The sequence below is a fragment of the Ambystoma mexicanum genome, chromosome 7q (assembly GCF_040938575.1).
Source record: "Ambystoma mexicanum isolate Mex_15411 chromosome 7q, UKY_AmexF1_1, whole genome shotgun sequence".
In the NCBI taxonomy this organism is placed as follows: Eukaryota; Metazoa; Chordata; class Amphibia; order Caudata; family Ambystomatidae; genus Ambystoma; species Ambystoma mexicanum.
In genome coordinates, this window is record NC_090941.1 from 887702018 (window position 1) to 887719132 (window position 17115).

Below are 17115 nucleotides of genomic sequence, written 5' to 3' on the forward strand. Positions count from 1 at the left end.
GATTTTCAGAAATAGAGAGGACCCCCCATCACCAGTCTGTTGTCCTACTGCTATTACTGTCACGTCTGGAGTTTGGTTGTTCTGGAAGTGAAATTCTACTTGGTCAGATTTTTGTTCAACCATGTGGCAGGTGCCGTTTAAACTAACATGGTTGACACTCTGTTTTAATTTTATTGGTCGGCTAGTCTGGGTCCAGAGGACCTTGTTTACACAATCTATTAGGGGTGACATCCTTCTCAGGAGGTCATTCCCTAGTAAACAAGGGGAGCCCTCTAGAGTCACTACTATGACCGGGTGTTTCACCTTGTGTCGGCCAATTTTAATGTCCAAGTCTGCAGTCCCCTCAACGGGAATTTCCTTCCCGTCAAAGTTCTGCAGTTGTCCAGGAAAAAAGGTGAGAGCAATTTGGTAACTCTCCCCCCTTCCTGCATTTAGTTCCTCAAAGGCCCTTTTGGACAGAAGGGTAGCTTGGGATCCAGTGTCCACCAGTGCCAAAATTGTACCCTGCCCCTGTACTTGAACCGGGGCATAGTATCTTCCCTCCTTCTCCTCAAGGGGGCACAGATAATGCACATTTTTGGACAGCTGGTGGGCAAACTCTCTGGTTTTGGACATTGCTAGAGAAGAGATTTGGGCAGAATTCTGTGGAGAGTCTTGGGAATCTGAAAGAAAAAGTTGGCAACTGGAGATCAGAGCCATTGTGGGTTCCCCTGGTTCCGGTTCTGGACCGCCCCCCCCCCTTTTTTGGAGGCAGTCACCAGGGTGGGTTTGAACCAGGGGATTTTGGTATTGTGGATTATGGGATGAGATGATGGGCGGCGGTAGCTCAGTCTCCATATCTCCCCAGTCTGGATTGGAATCCCTTGGGACCCATTTTTCTTTGGGAGGAGTTCCCCCATCTCTGAAGGAGAAGATCCTTTTCCCAGGATCTTCTGAGGATCCCTCTCCCTCAAATTGGAAGATCTGTACCTCCTCCACAAAGTGGGTCTGTTTGGGTCCTTTGTTTCTCCTACCACCCCTCTGCTCCTTGGGAGGCAGGCTTTCAGGGCTAGGAGATTTTGTTTCCGTTTCCTGGTTTTCCAGGGGCTGTTTACAAGTTGGGAAGGAAGCTTCCTCCAAGGCTTTACACCCCCCTTCCCCTTGTGCCTCCTCCCTGGGAACCGGTGTGTTATCGGGGTGCTGCCCCCGTCATTGTTCTGGAGCACCAGGTCCAGAGTTTGGGGCATTCTGCGGTGGCATGCTCATCTGAGGGTTCTGTTGAGCCCTCAGTATGTGACCCAGATCCCGTGCCATATTTTGGACCTGGCGCTCTAGCTGGGAAACCCGCTCAGGCTGATACGGGGCTCTATTTTCTCCCCTGGGCTGATCCCGGGAAGGGTAGCTATCCCTTCTCTGGTAGTACCCCTGGTTGGGAAGATTTTGGTACCCCTCCACCCTTGGCCTCCCCTCTCCCGGATTAGGTTGTCTGGGCTCAGGGAATTGGGGAAAGAAGGATGGATGATTTTCGGGCAGGAAATTGGGTGGATACCTGGGGAAAAAGTTCTGCCCAGGATTTGGAGAATTTCTGCCCTCCTGTGGGAAGTTGGGAGGGAAGTTCCCTGGGTTAGGTGCTTGGCTGGATCCCCCCCCTTGGGCTGGAGGAGTCCACACATAACCCAGGATTGATCGGTTTCCCTTGTAGCGGGGACTTACATAGTCAGGGGAGCGGGGGACCCCATTTGTGGGACTACCTCCTCGACTCCCTGTCTGTGACTGGCCCGAGGTATTTCTGGGCTTAGGATTATTAGGTGCAGGTAGGTTTTTAGGCCCTCCCATCTCCAAGTCTAAAACGGGGGCAACCTTTACCTCTGCCACCTTGGCAGCAGCAGGGGTGCTGTTGGTTTTGGGGTTTTTGGGCGAATTATTTTTATTTTCGATAGGCTTCTGCACCTCATAGATCCGGGTAGCCTGTTCAATGACCCAGTCTAAAGATCTTTTCTCATGAAAATCTCTCACGAGCTGGGTCATTATGTATTTGGGTAAGGCATGGAAAAACGTATTGATAAATTCTCTGCTATCCGTGCGCACCCTTCTGGTGGTCTGCGCAAAAGCACGTTTTAATTCTTGCACAAACTCTTGTGGGGCCTGATCCTCCCCACATTGCAAATTGTAGGCTGCCTTGCGAGCCTCTTGAGGATTTCTGTGAACAGAAAAATGTTTCAAGATGGCCGCCTTATAGGTGGACCATCTTAAATGATTTTGGTCCTCCAGCCCCGCAAAGAAACTGGAGTATTCTGGGGAGAATGTCCATTTGACGTACTGGATGCAGCTACTGCTGTCCTTCAAATGGAAAGTCTCCATCATTTGCTCCTAGAGCTCCAAGTGTTCCCAAACGGAATACTTGGCGTTCTTATGATAAGGCGTGATGACACTCCTTATTGCCTTTATTTGCTTCAATGGGTCCTTAAGCAAGGCCCTTTTTGCCTTATTGGCCTTTTTGGTTCGGGTAACCCTGGTCAATTCATCCTCTGACTCAGAGGCACTGTTCCCAGAGGTTCCTGTCTGCTCTTCCAGGTTTTCCCGGATTTTGCGAGCCTGGGAATGGCTGGCAGAATGTGGGGACCTGGTCTCCTATGTCCTGCGCCGTTCAGAGGAGTCTTCAGATTCCTCCTTGCTGCCAGGATTTGATGGGTACCCCCCCCCCACTGACCTAACTGGGCAGAAGTTTTCAGGATGCCCTTAATGGGCCTACTCTCCTGGGGTTCCCCACTAAATTCCACCGTGCTTGGGTGCCCATACCCAGATGCCCGCCCCTCCATTCCTGGGAGGTACTGGCCTATGAGCCCCATACTTCTGGTTGGATAGTAATCTGCCAACCCCGTGGCCCTGGGCTCATGTGCGCGAGGGATCATGGGGGTGGCAGAGTACAGGGACTGAGAGATATGAAGGCCTCTGGTACTACGGCTCCTGAGGTTATGCTCAGGAGTCTCCCTCTCCCAGCGAACCTGGTCTCTATCCGCCCCTGCTCCCTGTTGCAATGCAAGAGCCTGTGCTTTCAGTTCCTCAGTTAAGGCCTTACTCGACTCTATCAGTCTCTCCTGCATCGCTACCTGTTGCCGGAGCCTATCATTGTGCTGATATAGAGCCTCATTTTCTCTCTGTGCCTCCTGATTGGTCCTGGAGTACTGGGCCAGTCTCTGCTGCAGGAGGGTTACCTCCTGAGCTGTGTCCCTATTGGCCTGCTCTTTTCTTGCCAGAGCATCCTCCACCCTCCTGGTGTGCTCTGACAAGTTCTGGTGTTCTTTTTGGAGGTCACCCAGTCCCTGGAGGGCCAGGTGATTTTCTTCCATTTTCCTTTTTAAGTGGCAGACTTCCTGGTCTAAGGTATCCCTTTCCTGACCAAGAGCCTGCATTTGTGTCGCCAGGTCGTCCCTCTGCCTTTGAAAGGAACAAGCTTTCTGGCGTTCTTCATCAAACTCTGCCTGGGTATCCAGGTCTTTTAGAATCAATTTATTGCTCTCCTCTTTTTCTCTGTCTAGTTGGATTTGCAGGGTGGCTACCTGCTCTGTGCATGCCCTGTTGAAATGGATCTGTTGCTCCAGCTTTTTCTGGCACTGCAGTAAGGAGTCCAAACTGTCTTGGTGCTCCTTCTGCAAAGCCAGAATTCTGGTATCCTGGTCAGCCTTTTCCTGTTGCAGCACATCCATGTCCTCCTTTATTTTAGTGATGTACTGTCTGCTGTCCTTTTCTGACTCCTGGCTCCTGAGCAGCCTCTGCTCAGAAGAGTCCAGATCAGATTGGACCTTCTCTAACGCCATCTGTCGCCTATTTGCCAGATCTTGGATTTCAGTACATTTATCCTGCATGTCTCCTATATATAGGTACAGGTATGCCGCTATCCTGGCAATCTTATTGTGTTCATCTTTGGCTTTAGGAGCCATATATAGTTCACTCAGGGCCACATGTAATGGACCCTGATCTCTCCATATGTCTGACCCTGTTTCAGTGACCTGTTGCGCGATGGCCTGCAACCAGACCGTTTGGTCCTGGTGAGTCCACTCACCTCTCACAAATAGCTTATGTAAGAGGTGCTCCCTCGCTATTTTCATGTCTACCAAGGTCGTCATTCTAGAGATTGATCTCTGTCCTGACTTACAGAAATTAGTATTTTATTTTTGAAAAAAAACAGACCTTTTCCTTAGAGTGTCCCTTTGAAGAGTGCTTTACAGCGTAAAACAGCGTGGTGATCCGACTGGATGTATGTATCCCATCAGTTAGCACACTGTATTAAGCTGCACAAGTGATAGATCTAAGCCAGACGTCCGGCTCGAGCCCCCAATTTGTAAGAAGATCCAATTAAATACTACAGCTAAGTCAATGCCTAGTCTGGGGTACGGAATGGAAATCCTTAGTGATATATCTTTATGTCCAGTTCATGAAATCTGGACGACTACCCCTATATAACACCCCTCTCTTAGAATCCCCCTGACCCGACTGAGCCAAGAAGTAGTTCTGTTTTGCAAGTTTAAAAGGTTTATTTGAGAAAAATTAAACAATATATATATATATATCACACTTTTATGATCAATTAATAATTAATATCACACTTAAAACATGAGCAGTGATCAACAGTGAATAATGTCCTACTAGTAAACTGATTTGGTTACCCAGGAGTAGTCTAAGGATGAGGTAGCACACTTGTGAATAGGAACAGAAGAATAAGGTGGTAGAGAATGCTTGATATAAGTTCAGATGGATGCAATGTTGAATGAAAATGCAGTACAGAAAATACTCAATATGATTTCAACAAAACAATGTAATCACTTTTCTCTGGCAATCCACTCCCCCCCTTATGCAATGTAAGGAAATGAAGAGTAGCCCACAGTTCTCAGACATGCAATCAAATGTAATTCAGTTCACCCCAGCAAGTTTAGACTATGGATAGAAGTTGAAACACAGGCCCAAAATGCTTTTATATGTGCTGGCAATGAAATGAGCAATATGCTGAAAATGGTTTTAATTCCCTTTAGGAGGTTCAGGGTGAGTGAAAGATACTTGGGATGAGCCCAGGCTCCCTTTAACAATGCTCTAGGAGTAACTAGCAGGTTAAACACATTTTTTGGCAAAGGAAAGCAAGGAAGCTGCTGTTTTCACACGTGGCTGGATTTTTAACCAAATCGCGAATCGCGGCAAAATTCGCGAATGCGTGAATCGCGATTACGGCAAGAGTATAAGGAGTAGTCGGTTCTAGGTTTGTTGAAAAGCTAAGATTCTAAGCTTTCATAGGAAAGTTAAACCAAGTTTCTAGCCCAAACGGTTCCAAAGATATGAACGATTTTGTAAAGGTCGCTTTTCGAATTTAAAGTAACTCAAATTGACAGGTGACAGCTATGTGGCTGCAGAATTGACAAGTGACAGTTAGGAGGCAGTTCTACTTAGATTAAATAGATTGAATTATATCACTGGAAACTAAGAGATTTGGTTTCACACCGTCCTAGCTGTACTCACAATGTATTTGGAAGGTCTAGGTCTCACGGATCGGGTCAAGATGGCTTCGGTTCTGGTTTCGCCCCGGACAGTCTCTGCGCACAGCGTCTGGTCTCTGCTCTGCTGGTCTGGTCTGACACTGCTCCTGGCCCGGCTCCTGGATCTCTGGGTACAGCGTCTGTGCACAGCTCCTGGATCTTTCTGCACAGGTTTCTCTGGACACAGCGCTGATCTGCACGGCTCCTGGATGCTGCTACCGCTGTTAGGTTTGCTGGATGCTGAGGCCTGCTGAGAAGAGTTCTCAGTTTGTGGGTTTAGGCCCTTGCTTTGAGTTCTGAATCAAGTTCTTTGGAGTTTTAAAGTCTAAGTGTTGGATCTGGTATCTTCTGGATGTTGTGTGGTCCGGCAGAGCGTGTTGCAGCAACTGGATTTGAATGTCTCTACCTGTCCCAGCAGTCTCTTTTTATGTGTTTTGAAAATGGCTGTGTGCCTGGGCCTAGCTAAGCCTGCCCCTCTCTACTTGTCATTGGCCCAATTCTCCCCTCTCCCATGATTGGGGGAAGGAAATATGAGTCAGAGTGATGCTGAAGGTTTTATGGGTCAGAGGATCCTCCCCTGGTCAGTTTGCCCACAAATCTATATTTGATTCAAATACATATTGCACAGATACACAGTTGTTTAAAATTACATGCACCCATCACATATCACATATCACATGAGGTATACTCTGTTCAAACTCTGCTCTTCCTGGGGGCTTGCATTCAAAAATGGCAACTTATTTTCGATTTTATTGGGTTATGCAACCTTGGTTCTTCATTAAAAGTTATACACATATACACAGGCTGTCCATACCTACTCCAGTAAATTCCCATATCTCTAGCTTAAACACAGAGTATGTGGTGTCAATAAATAGCAGGGTTTTGCCCCAGAACATCACACAAATTGGAGTTTGGGCTTGAATCGAAGGTACTTTTTTAAATTAAGGCTCTCAAAGTTATACATTCCTGTCATTTGATTACAAAGAGTTATCAGTGTTTCTGTAAAATATATATTTTGCTTTCAATTCAGTTCTCAGAGTGTTGGAGTCCGCCTCCAAGACTTGGTTGGGTCAGTGACCATGCCTCTGCTGGCAGGCAGGCCTTTGTTGACAGGAAACAGTCAAAATCAACATATTCTATTCAAGTGCAATAGCCTATTGTGTGGTCTCCAGGAGGCTGAGGTCAGCAGACCAGGGGGTCACTTTGCATTTGGTTATTATGACCATGTGATATCCTGGGCTGTGGTGTGAATCTCTTGAGGTGAGAGGGTTTCCCAGGCTTCTGGCCTCTGGGAACAGCAGGTGGCTAATTTTTGATTAAAATACAGCCTTTGAAGTCAGCCGAGTCAAATTCCTTTGCCAGCAACTGCACTCAGTTCTCCTGTCAGAGTTTAGACCGCTAGCGCCGCCTTGAGGATTTTGTTGGTACTGCATCCATTTTTGGGATCTTTCTTGGATTAATGCATTCCAAACAGGAATGGTTCTTACATGCTAGTAAATAATCCTTACTTAACATTGTTTTGATGGGGCTCCTTACAGTAAAATGGTTATGTGGAACCCCACAAAAGGGTTGAATCTTTAAAGTGGTCCGGTGAGCCACGATTTCAGCAACTTTTTGACATCAGTAACAGTGGATTTTGTTAACAAAGATCTTTCTTTACACTGGTGGGTGGCAAGTTAGGTAACATGTTGGTGTGCGCACAAACTGCGTGGTTCTCCTGGATTCTGGCGCACATGTGGGCTTTTTGGTCATCTTGGATTTTCTAAGCCCACAGCACCAAATGTTGCATGATAGCTCAAACGTGGGTCAGGACACCCAACAACTATAAGGGCCTCTGTAAGGAGAGTGGTCTGGATGGCATTAGATAAAGCAGCAGAAAGACTTCTGCTTTATCCACTCTGTGCTCTTTCTGGAACTGTGCAGCACTCCAGCTCCAATGCTGTGAAAATGCCCCTTAAACTACAATATGTGCCACACAGTAGATCACACTATGCACAGTGACTGTTTTGTTTGGTTTGCACTGCGCTCTACGGTGAATTGACATTAAGGGTCTGATGCACAGAGTGCTTTCCTATGACATTGCACCATTATAAAAAACTTCTGTGAATCAGGCCCTAAGGTTTATGCTAGATGTTTACAGAGAAAAGAAAAACAGATCAATGGAAGAAGTATAAAAGAACGAGAGAGGAAATAAAAGGGGGTGTATTATTTGCCCTTGAGTGCCTGGCCTCTGCACTGATCTGTGTTATGCATGTGTTGGTAGAGGGGTTTAAGCAAGACCATGTCTGGAAGTGTGGAGCAAGAGAGAACCCCTAGTGGCCAGGCTTCTGGAACATCTGGGTGTTCTAGGAGTGGCGATGGTGCAGTGAAGTGGAGAGAAGGAAGATGTTGCAGGCGGCGTATAACCCACGAATGTTCATGAAGCATGAATAACTGCATAGACATCACTTACCGTTCTCCTCCTGCTTTGTGTGCTCTCCACGAACCACACTTACTTTTCAGCATGGAACCTACACAGCTATTCTCCCACCTCCACACCTCAGTAATTTTTTTAAAAGATGAGCATTCAAGGAGTACTTGCTTTGGTCATTTTAGGTGCAGAACGAAGTAAAGTGTGTGCATTTGGGCAGTTTAACACAATGCAAAGAGTTGAGTTCTTGAGTGTTTCATTCCCTCCTTTTTAGACTAAAGTGGGAAAGGCCTCCTAGTTTTAGACTTTCTGAAGTGTGAATAGTAGCTTTTGTGGGAGCCCAATGTATATGCCATTAAGATACCAAACTGTGATGAAAATAGGTCAGTAGAACTGTGTGAATAATGTGATTATTTATTTATTTAAATTTCAATAGCGCACAAAGAGCCCTTGGGCATCGAGGCGCTGCTACATGTGATGAACCTAGTTACATGTGGCAACTGGGCCACCATAATCTGACTGTGTGTGTGATAGCTCGCCTCTAGTATCTTTCAACTGGCATTTCTCTTGACTATTTACTGTGGTAATCTGGCTCACCAATTACACTTCGATGCGCATAAGCAGTGCTATTGAGCTTGCTATCATTCTCGACTTGGTGGAGTGGGTCTCAATGGAAGGGCAAGCGCATGCAATGTGTTCACCTGATTCCAACCTGTTACCACAGTGTCGGCCTTTGCACCAATTAGTGGTATGAAGCTGTGGCAAATGCATGTGAGAATGTGCTGAAGACAGTGTTTGTGAGTCCAGTATCCTTGATGCTGGCCCCATACATTCGTGTGACTAGTTTCAGCGTGAATTTGGCATCAGACAGATGGTTGGTGGTCAGTGCCTGGCGATGCGTATTGAAATGTAAGAGGGTTCATTTCTCTACAACAGCACATGAACTGGGAGTAATATTTGACCAAATATCTCCAGTCTTCATGTGGTTCGAATGATGCTGTGTGAAAGGCTGCAGTATGGGTGCAAGTTTATTCTTAACCCTTTCAGTGATGGAACTTTTGTGTAAATTCGGAAAGTGGATTCAATAATTGTGTGGCCAAAGTTCATCAACTTGGTTAGTACAATTAAGACCACTGAGAGGGTGTTGGTCAGTTTCATGTTTTGAGGAGAGCAGTTGCCCTGCTGCTTCTATCAGTTTCGAATCAGTTTGATTACTTGCTCTTGTGGTTTTCCAGGCCTCAAAATAGGCCTGATGTTCACAGGAAGGTTATTCCTGTACAGATCAGTTTGATCTATGGTTATTTTTTCACAAAGCGGCCATCCCTAATTCAACACACCCCCAGTATACAGTCCCACCCCACAATGTGATTACAAGAGGCATGCTATTGGATTAAACGTTGATTTGAGAAAAAGCAAAGGTGATCCCTTTACTTTATGCAGGGGTGGGTCACCACAAGACCTCATATATACATTACATGGTCTTATTTACCCAGTTAAACTGGGCCTGCTGGTGGCAATCTCGCTAAATATAATAGGTACATTCAGTCACACATCTATTAAAACATTTTCTAACAATTTTAATTCTAGATAATACAAGGACACCTTTAAACAGCACTTCAATCCACCATAATGCCGCTTAACGGCCAGTATAGCAAAACTATGTTCAGTTCACATTCATACAAAACAACGTTGGTCAATCATTAACAAATCCCAAAACATTTCTATTTATCCAGTATCAAAATCAAGTATTTGGTGCTAGAGAAAGGTGCATAGAAAAATGGCGATTAGGCACACCTGTTTTTTTATATTCCTCCCCCTTAGTGAAAGTGGGGGGTTGTTCCTTTCTAGCTTGTGCATGTAATTGCATGTAGGCTATCATGCATTCCATGTGGGATCTGCAGGTTTGAGTTAGAGGAGCAGTGTTACCAGTTTAGAATGATGACTCTTGGTTCAACCACCTAACCTAGGAGAATGGTTCTGTGATTTTCTAATGCAAAGATGAGTACCCCTCTTACTTCACAAAGATGAGTACCCCTCTTACTTCACAAAGATGAGTACCCCTCTTTCTTCACTTTGCAGCCGGGTCGCACTGTGCAATGTCAAGAGTGAGGAGAGGTTATCTTTACGCTGATGTTATTATTGTTTGCAAGCAGCGTAAGGATGGCTGATTCCCTTTCACCTGCCCTTTCACTTTTTAATATGTATTGCTTTCACAGGTCTCAGGTTATCAGCCAATCCTAGAAATATGGAAATGGGCGCCCTTCCACAAGTTTGACTACACTTCTGAAAACCCACAGGAGCCAATACTCTACTTTTGTGTTAGACTTACGCCTGCATTCCAGAGTGTGCCTGAGATGACCTGATGGATAACGAAACAGATATTAAAATGAAATGTGGTTTCAAACGAATGGTCGCAAAGACATTATGAATAAAAGGGTCACAAATGTAAAAATGGGCAGTACCACAAATATATTTTTTAAATCTATGGTGTGTAACCATGCTATTTTCAAGCATAACTATTAATCCTTATGAGAGCTTTAAATGTATTTAAATCCCTGCAAATATTGAAAACAGTTTGGAAAGACCAAAGTGGCGCACAAGCCCTCCTTTGAGGGTTTGCCAAGGTTGTGCTGCAAAACAAAGCATGTAAGCCTCAATGAGCCATCTTGTGTAAAGCAGCACAGCACCCTCAAATACATACATATAATCGCAAACTTCAAAAGAAGATCCGAACAAGAATGATGAAGAGAACCTTGCAAACTGCTAGTAACTGGTCACTTTGTCTTGATTACCTGCAATGCAGGGCGCAGCGTCCCGCAACAATGCAAACGCTTTGGAGAATGTATTTATTTATTTATTTATTAGTGTATTGTTGTTTTTAGTTCATAAGAACTTCTACAACAGTAAAACATTTACATTAACCATCATATATATACTTCAATTCCCCAGTCATCTACATCTTTAGTTCATTGGCAGTACAACTAAATCAAAACAGATAATGTGCTTCTGGCATCAAGAGGATAGCCGTAGACTGAGGGCTCCCATGACGCCTGTCATTTAAAACATTCCCAAAATGATTGTTCTCCTCATTTACCATGTCATTCATTGCAGAAGGCCGTCCAAAAATTAAAAACCTATTTGTTTAAATAGACTAGAGGAGAAATGGTCTAGGACCATACAGTAAGTTCCTTCACTTGACATCTCACGGCTGATTTAGGTTATAACAACTGCTCCTAGATACGATTTGGTTCGTCCAGAAGCGCAATACAAATATCTCAATCAATCAAGTTATTAACTGCCTTTTTGATGGGTAAATATTACCAGTGCATGCAGCAATGTATAGACCAATTATAGTTTTTTTTTATTACATCTGGAATGTTGTTCTTTTGTCAATCATACATATGTTGGTTGTGAAGTGTAAGTACACAGTTTTCATCTTTGCTAATATTAACCATAGTCAATCGTTCTTAATAAACACTGGAGCCTTTAAAAAATAAATTCTGAATGGAATTTACACTAACATTGATTTCCTAATTCTGTACCTTGTCTTCAATTTCTTAAATAGGCTGTGATCCAATTCCTGTCGAGTATCTCCGCTGGGGTGATCCTGAGCCAATCGCAGCGGTGGTTTTTGCCTGCCTGGGTCTTCTGGCTACTATGTTTGTGACAGCCGTTTTCATCCTTTACCGGGACACTCCAGTCGTCAAGTCGTCGAGCAGAGAACTCTGCTACATCATTCTGGCTGGCATCTGTTTAGGGTACTTGTGCACTTTCTGTCTCATCGCAAAGCCTCAATGGATCTACTGCTACCTTCAGCGAATTGGCATTGGCCTTTCTCCAGCCATGAGCTATTCGGCACTTGTAACAAAAACCAACCGTATTGCACGAATTCTGGCTGGGAGCAAGAAGAAAATCTGTACCAAAAAGCCACGGTTTATGAGCGCCTGTGCTCAGCTAGTTATCGCTTTCATCTTAATTTGCATCCAGTTTGGCATCATCGTAGCCCTTTTCATAATGGAGCCACCAAACGTGGTCTATGATTACCCAAGCATACGTGAGGTCTACCTGATTTGTAACACCACCAACATGGGAGTTGTTACCCCCCTGGGATATAATGGGTTGCTGATTTTAAGTTGCACCTTTTATGCGTTCAAGACCAGAAATGTCCCAGCCAACTTCAATGAAGCAAAATATATTGCGTTCACAATGTACACAACCTGTATCATTTGGCTGGCTTTTGTTCCAATATATTTTGGAAGCAACTACAAAATCATCACCATGTGCTTCTCTGTCAGCCTGAGTGCCACAGTGGCCCTCGGCTGCATGTTTGTTCCAAAGGTGTACATCATCCTTGCAAAACCTGAGAGGAATGTGCGTAGTGCATTCACGACATCCACGGTGGTGCGTATGCATGTGGGAGACGGGAAGTCCTCTTCAGCCGCTAGCCGCTCAAGCAGCTTAGTCAATCTATGGAAAAGGCGGGGATCTTCTGGAGAAACACTGAGGTAACTATAACTTTTTAATATTGGATAGTACCTATACCTATACTATATTTAGAAATATTTGTTGATGCAATTGAAAAATGTTATGTGAACCAAGAAAAAAGACAGCCTTATTTTGACATACAAAATGTTCTGATTTTGGTATGGTGTGCCAAATGTTTACTTCAGCACATGGACATTGGTGATGTTTTACTGGGTGATAATCCAAAACATTATGTTCGATTTTGTTACACACTATTTCTTATTACTAGAACTAAAATGAGCACCCTCAGTGGGTGTGTCCTCCAGTCAGATTGCTCCAAACATGAGCTGAATCTTACGATTCAAGCTCGGATTCGGAGCAACACCAGCAGTGGTGACATCCGGTGACCATCTTCCTTTCCGCTTCCTGATCGCCCCATCAGCCAACCCCCAACATATCCCCTTCCAGCCCTCATTCACTTGCTGCCATGCCACAGCTCCCCTACACCTATGGATGCTATCAAAATAGAAGAGGGGCTCCCCACGGAACTCTGTCCTTCATTTCCATGGTGGCCATGTCAGAAAAGGATGCCTTTGTGTGAAACAACGGGGTCGCTTGCTTGCTGCAGCCCGTTGATAAACACAAATATATTGCTGTGCGTACCCTGCAGTTTAGCCTTAGGTTGCTAATATTCTAAGGACTTCACCGGGTGCTTCACCGGGTAGTGCCACGGGCCAGCCTTAAGGCCTTCAATTCACTCTATCCTATAATTTGGGCCACCCAGGGTCTTGCCACCCGGTGAAGCACCCAGACGGATTGCTTATTGCTATAGTGAAGCCCCCAGAACCTTGTTTGACGTCCAATTTACAATAATGTTGTAAAAATACCACAGAGGATAATGGAAGTAAACAAATTACATTTCACCATTTCACTATAAGATCAATTCATCAACACAATTGGCTGAAATGACACTCTTGCAATCTTCAGTTTTAGTTGTACTATTTCATGTGGTGTCAGGTCTGAAATACTCAGGCAAAAGATATATTATTTTCCTGAAAGAAATGAGACAGAGAAAAATGCAAGATTGAATTTCAATATGAGTGATTTTTATTTTATATTTGAATGAGGAGTGTTTTGTTATAGACAAGTTAAAACTACTGCGGAAAAGTGTGAGCGGGCACCGCTCTAGGTAGGCTCATTATTCTCAATTGGTAATTGGTTATTCTGATTAATGTCAAAGTGAGGGGTGCATACCCATTGTAAAATGCCTCTGCTCGGGGCATTCAAGATAATGGCAGAACTGTGGTCCTTGGCTAGATAAATCCAGCAGTGTTTGTTGCAGACCCTTAGTCTCACTAAAGAGTCAGAGCAATGTACGTTAATGGTGTCAGTGATATTGTTGTATACGTAGGTTGAGAAAAGTTAATAACTACAGATTTGTGTTGTGACCAAACAATGTTGTATTCAATGGGACTCATTATAAGTTTGCCGGTACAGTAACAATGGTACCAGTAAGCTTGCCAATACCGTTATTGCCAAACCGGCAAACTACAAATTCTGCTCGTGGGTGCCTTTTCGCCCACCAGGTCTCACATGGCCGGCGGACTGGCACCCGTGAGCAGAGCATGCCAGATGCACCAGCACCATTCAGAATGGAGCCGGTGCATCCGGCCTCCCCATTCCCATTGAGCCCTATTGGGCTCTATGGGAATGGGCAGCATTTTTTTCCAGCGGCACCCAGGAATGTGCAATTATCAGCTCCGGCGGGCCTTAATGACCCGGTAATTGCCCATTCCTGGGTGCCGGGAAAAAAATTATACCGGCGGCAACTGTGTCTGTTTTACCAGCACGGCTACCGCCAGTATCGTAACGAGGCCCAATGTGTTGACCACTACACTGCGGGCAATGCCAACAAGCTACAAAGCCTATGCATTTATGCCAGTGGTCCAACGACAAGGCATATAGCTGGCACAAGGAATGCGTGTTGTGGTCAGGGTGTCTCAACGTGTCACAGTCATCAGCTGCCCATCTGGCTGCACAACCAGTGGTGCCTAGAGACCGAGTCTGAGGAACACACCCACACTACTTTCACAGCAGTAGAAGTAGTTAGTCACAACACCCGCTTTGATTCACTTTTTGCTCTCATTGGCAAGCACTTGCCAATAATCTGTAGTTATTGAATTATTTCAACCTACGAATACAAGATGTTCAACACCATTAACGTACTAAGGGTGTGCAACCCACACTGCTGGCAATCAATGTCTTGCTCACGTTCTGAAAATAATATGTTAATCAAATGAGGTGCCACCTTTTACAGTCATTTCACTACAGAAAAGCAGATTCTGTTCTATTCACAATTGAAACACATCTTTCTAGTACAATTAATGTTTCAAATGTACTTTTGCAGCCATACACATTTTATTATTGTAATTTGAATACTTATTGACATGGAATTAAGTTATGATGCTTATGTTTCTTTCACTTCAGAATTGCTCTGTGTGGAGCCACACCCTCTGACAAAGCCTACCAACAGGCCCTCATTATCACTTTGATGATCTGGAAAAAATCTGGTAATTCCAGCACTAGCATTTTACATAGACCGGCAAAACACAAGCTTGCTGGTGGGGGCCACAGAAATTCTGGCAGGCCTGACCTGCCTGTACATCAGGCCCTTACCGACAAAGAAATGCCTGAATCACTGGCACAAACGGTGCCGATTATTCAGGCACTCCTATCCCATTGAATGGGAATTTACCATCATCTCTGCCATCCCCGTATCCAGGCAAGAATTATCGGCGGGGTAACGGCAAAATTGTTATGAGGGTTTTAGTGTGCCATTATTTAAGATATCTGGTCTCAAATTCTCTGGATTCATCTTGATTCTCCAGTCCGATTCTCTGGATTCTCTGGATTCTCAGGATTCTCTGGATTCATCTTGATTCTCCAGTCCGAACCCACTGGCTGGCCGCTCGGAGTCCCGACTCAGCCCTACTGCCTCTGCTGCCTGAAATTCTACCAGTGTGACTGCTCGAGACCCCTAGCCTAAGCCCTTTCCACCTCCTGCAACCCTCCCCACTCTAGACCTAGCCACTCACTGATCTCTGCGGACTCTTACCTAGCCCCTATTGCCTCTGCTGCCTGAAGTCCTGCCAGCGTACCTGATCAAGATCCCACCTGCTGTCCCTGTCCACCGCCCGCAACCCTTCCAGCTCTATCTCCGGACCTTCTACAGAACATTGCAAACTCAGCCCACTGCCTGCGGTTCTCCCACGGACCATTGCAAACTCAGCCCACACTCCTTTGACTATATTTGTTCCCCTCCTGGTGTCCACACCCCACTCCTAATCCCATTGCCTGTGGTCCTCCCCACTCAATTGTGAACGTAGTTACCTTAGATCCCTACTCTCTATCATTTACTTTACTGTCTCAATTCCTCCACTGCACCTCCCTGTCACATCTGATTTCACCTGCAGCCTCCCACCCCAATACACGAGATTCACTGCATCAACATGACCATTTGGGCCACCTACGATCTCCCACGTTACCTCCTCACTGCCCCTATCCATCCTCCTGCTGCTACCTTCTACTACTACCTCCATCCTCACGTGTGGGTACAATTTAATAGATTTACAGCCCCATCTCATCCACCTCATCTACTGGAGTCCTACTGGTGCCTCCATTCCACTCCTACCTCCTCTCCTGTGTTCCTCCCCTCCCAGGAGTGGATGCAGCTGTCCATGATTACCGTACCTTCCCATTCTCTTTGATTGCCATTGTCCTTCCTTTGGATCCTCTGCATTGCTCCTGATACTTCTGCCAGGTCCTCTGTTTACTGCCCTGTCTTTTACTACCGCATTAGTCTTTTCCCTCTCCACCACAAGTCCCTACAACTGCTGCCCTTCCTGACTCATCCTATCTCTGAGCCCCCTGTTATGCAATCTTCCAAATCTCCTTCTCGCAACCCTTTATCCCCTCACCCCTCTCACTACCCTTTCCTTCTCCTCTCCCTCCTTCTCTCCTTTTCCCTCCTAATGCCCTGCCCTTTCTCCTATCCACCCGGGACCCCTCCTGTCGCACTCACCGCCCTAATCCCCTCTAGCCCCCTATCACCCACCACTCCAGCTATATGAACATGGCACTCTGGAATGCTAGATCCATCTGCAACAAAACTGCAGCTGTTCTTGACCTATTCTTTTGCCTCAACTTCCACTTTCTATGCTTAACTGAAACCTGGATCCCCCCCATAACACTTCTGTCCCCACTTCCTTAACCACCTCCTCCTCCTTTTCTCATAACCCTCACCCTACCGGCCGTGGCGGAGGTGTTGGCCTCCTCTACCACCCCAAGTTTATCTCCTCCCCTTCCTCTCCATCTCCCCTTCCTTCCATTCCTTTGAATTCCTTTACAAATCTTTCTCCTCTCCCCACCCTATCTCTCTCCTGATTATCTATCAACCCCCTGGCCCTCTTTCTTCCTTCTATGAAGACCTGGATCACCTCCTCTCGCTTATCTCTCCCTCCCCCTCTCCTCTGTCAGTCATTGGCGATTTTAATCTTCATCTCCCTCCCCCCTCAATCTTCTCCCCTCTTCTCTATCCTTGACTTATACCTCCTCTCCCCTCTCCCTTCCTCCCCTACCCACTCCTCTGGCTCCACCCTCAACCTCTTCCTACCCCTCTTCTCCTGTCTCCACCCTTCCTGTCTATCTCTCTGAACATGTATTACTCTCTTTTTCCCT

The 17115-nt window shown here is 45.5% G+C and overlaps 1 protein-coding gene across 6 annotated transcripts in view; it reads left to right on the plus strand.

Moving 5' to 3' along the window:
* GRM5 (glutamate metabotropic receptor 5) overlaps positions 1–17115 on the plus strand; it is a 1801008-nt gene that overhangs the window by 1694039 nt on the left and 89854 nt on the right. For all 6 annotated transcript variants that reach the window (XR_011284099.1, XM_069639438.1, XM_069639437.1 and 3 more), the window contains exon 8: positions 11480–12419. Coding sequence is in view for 5 of the 6 variants with exons in the window: in XM_069639438.1 (XP_069495539.1) it covers positions 11480–12419 (940 nt within the window). In the remaining variant the exon portion in view is untranslated. The remainder of the gene's footprint in view (positions 1–11479; positions 12420–17115) is intronic.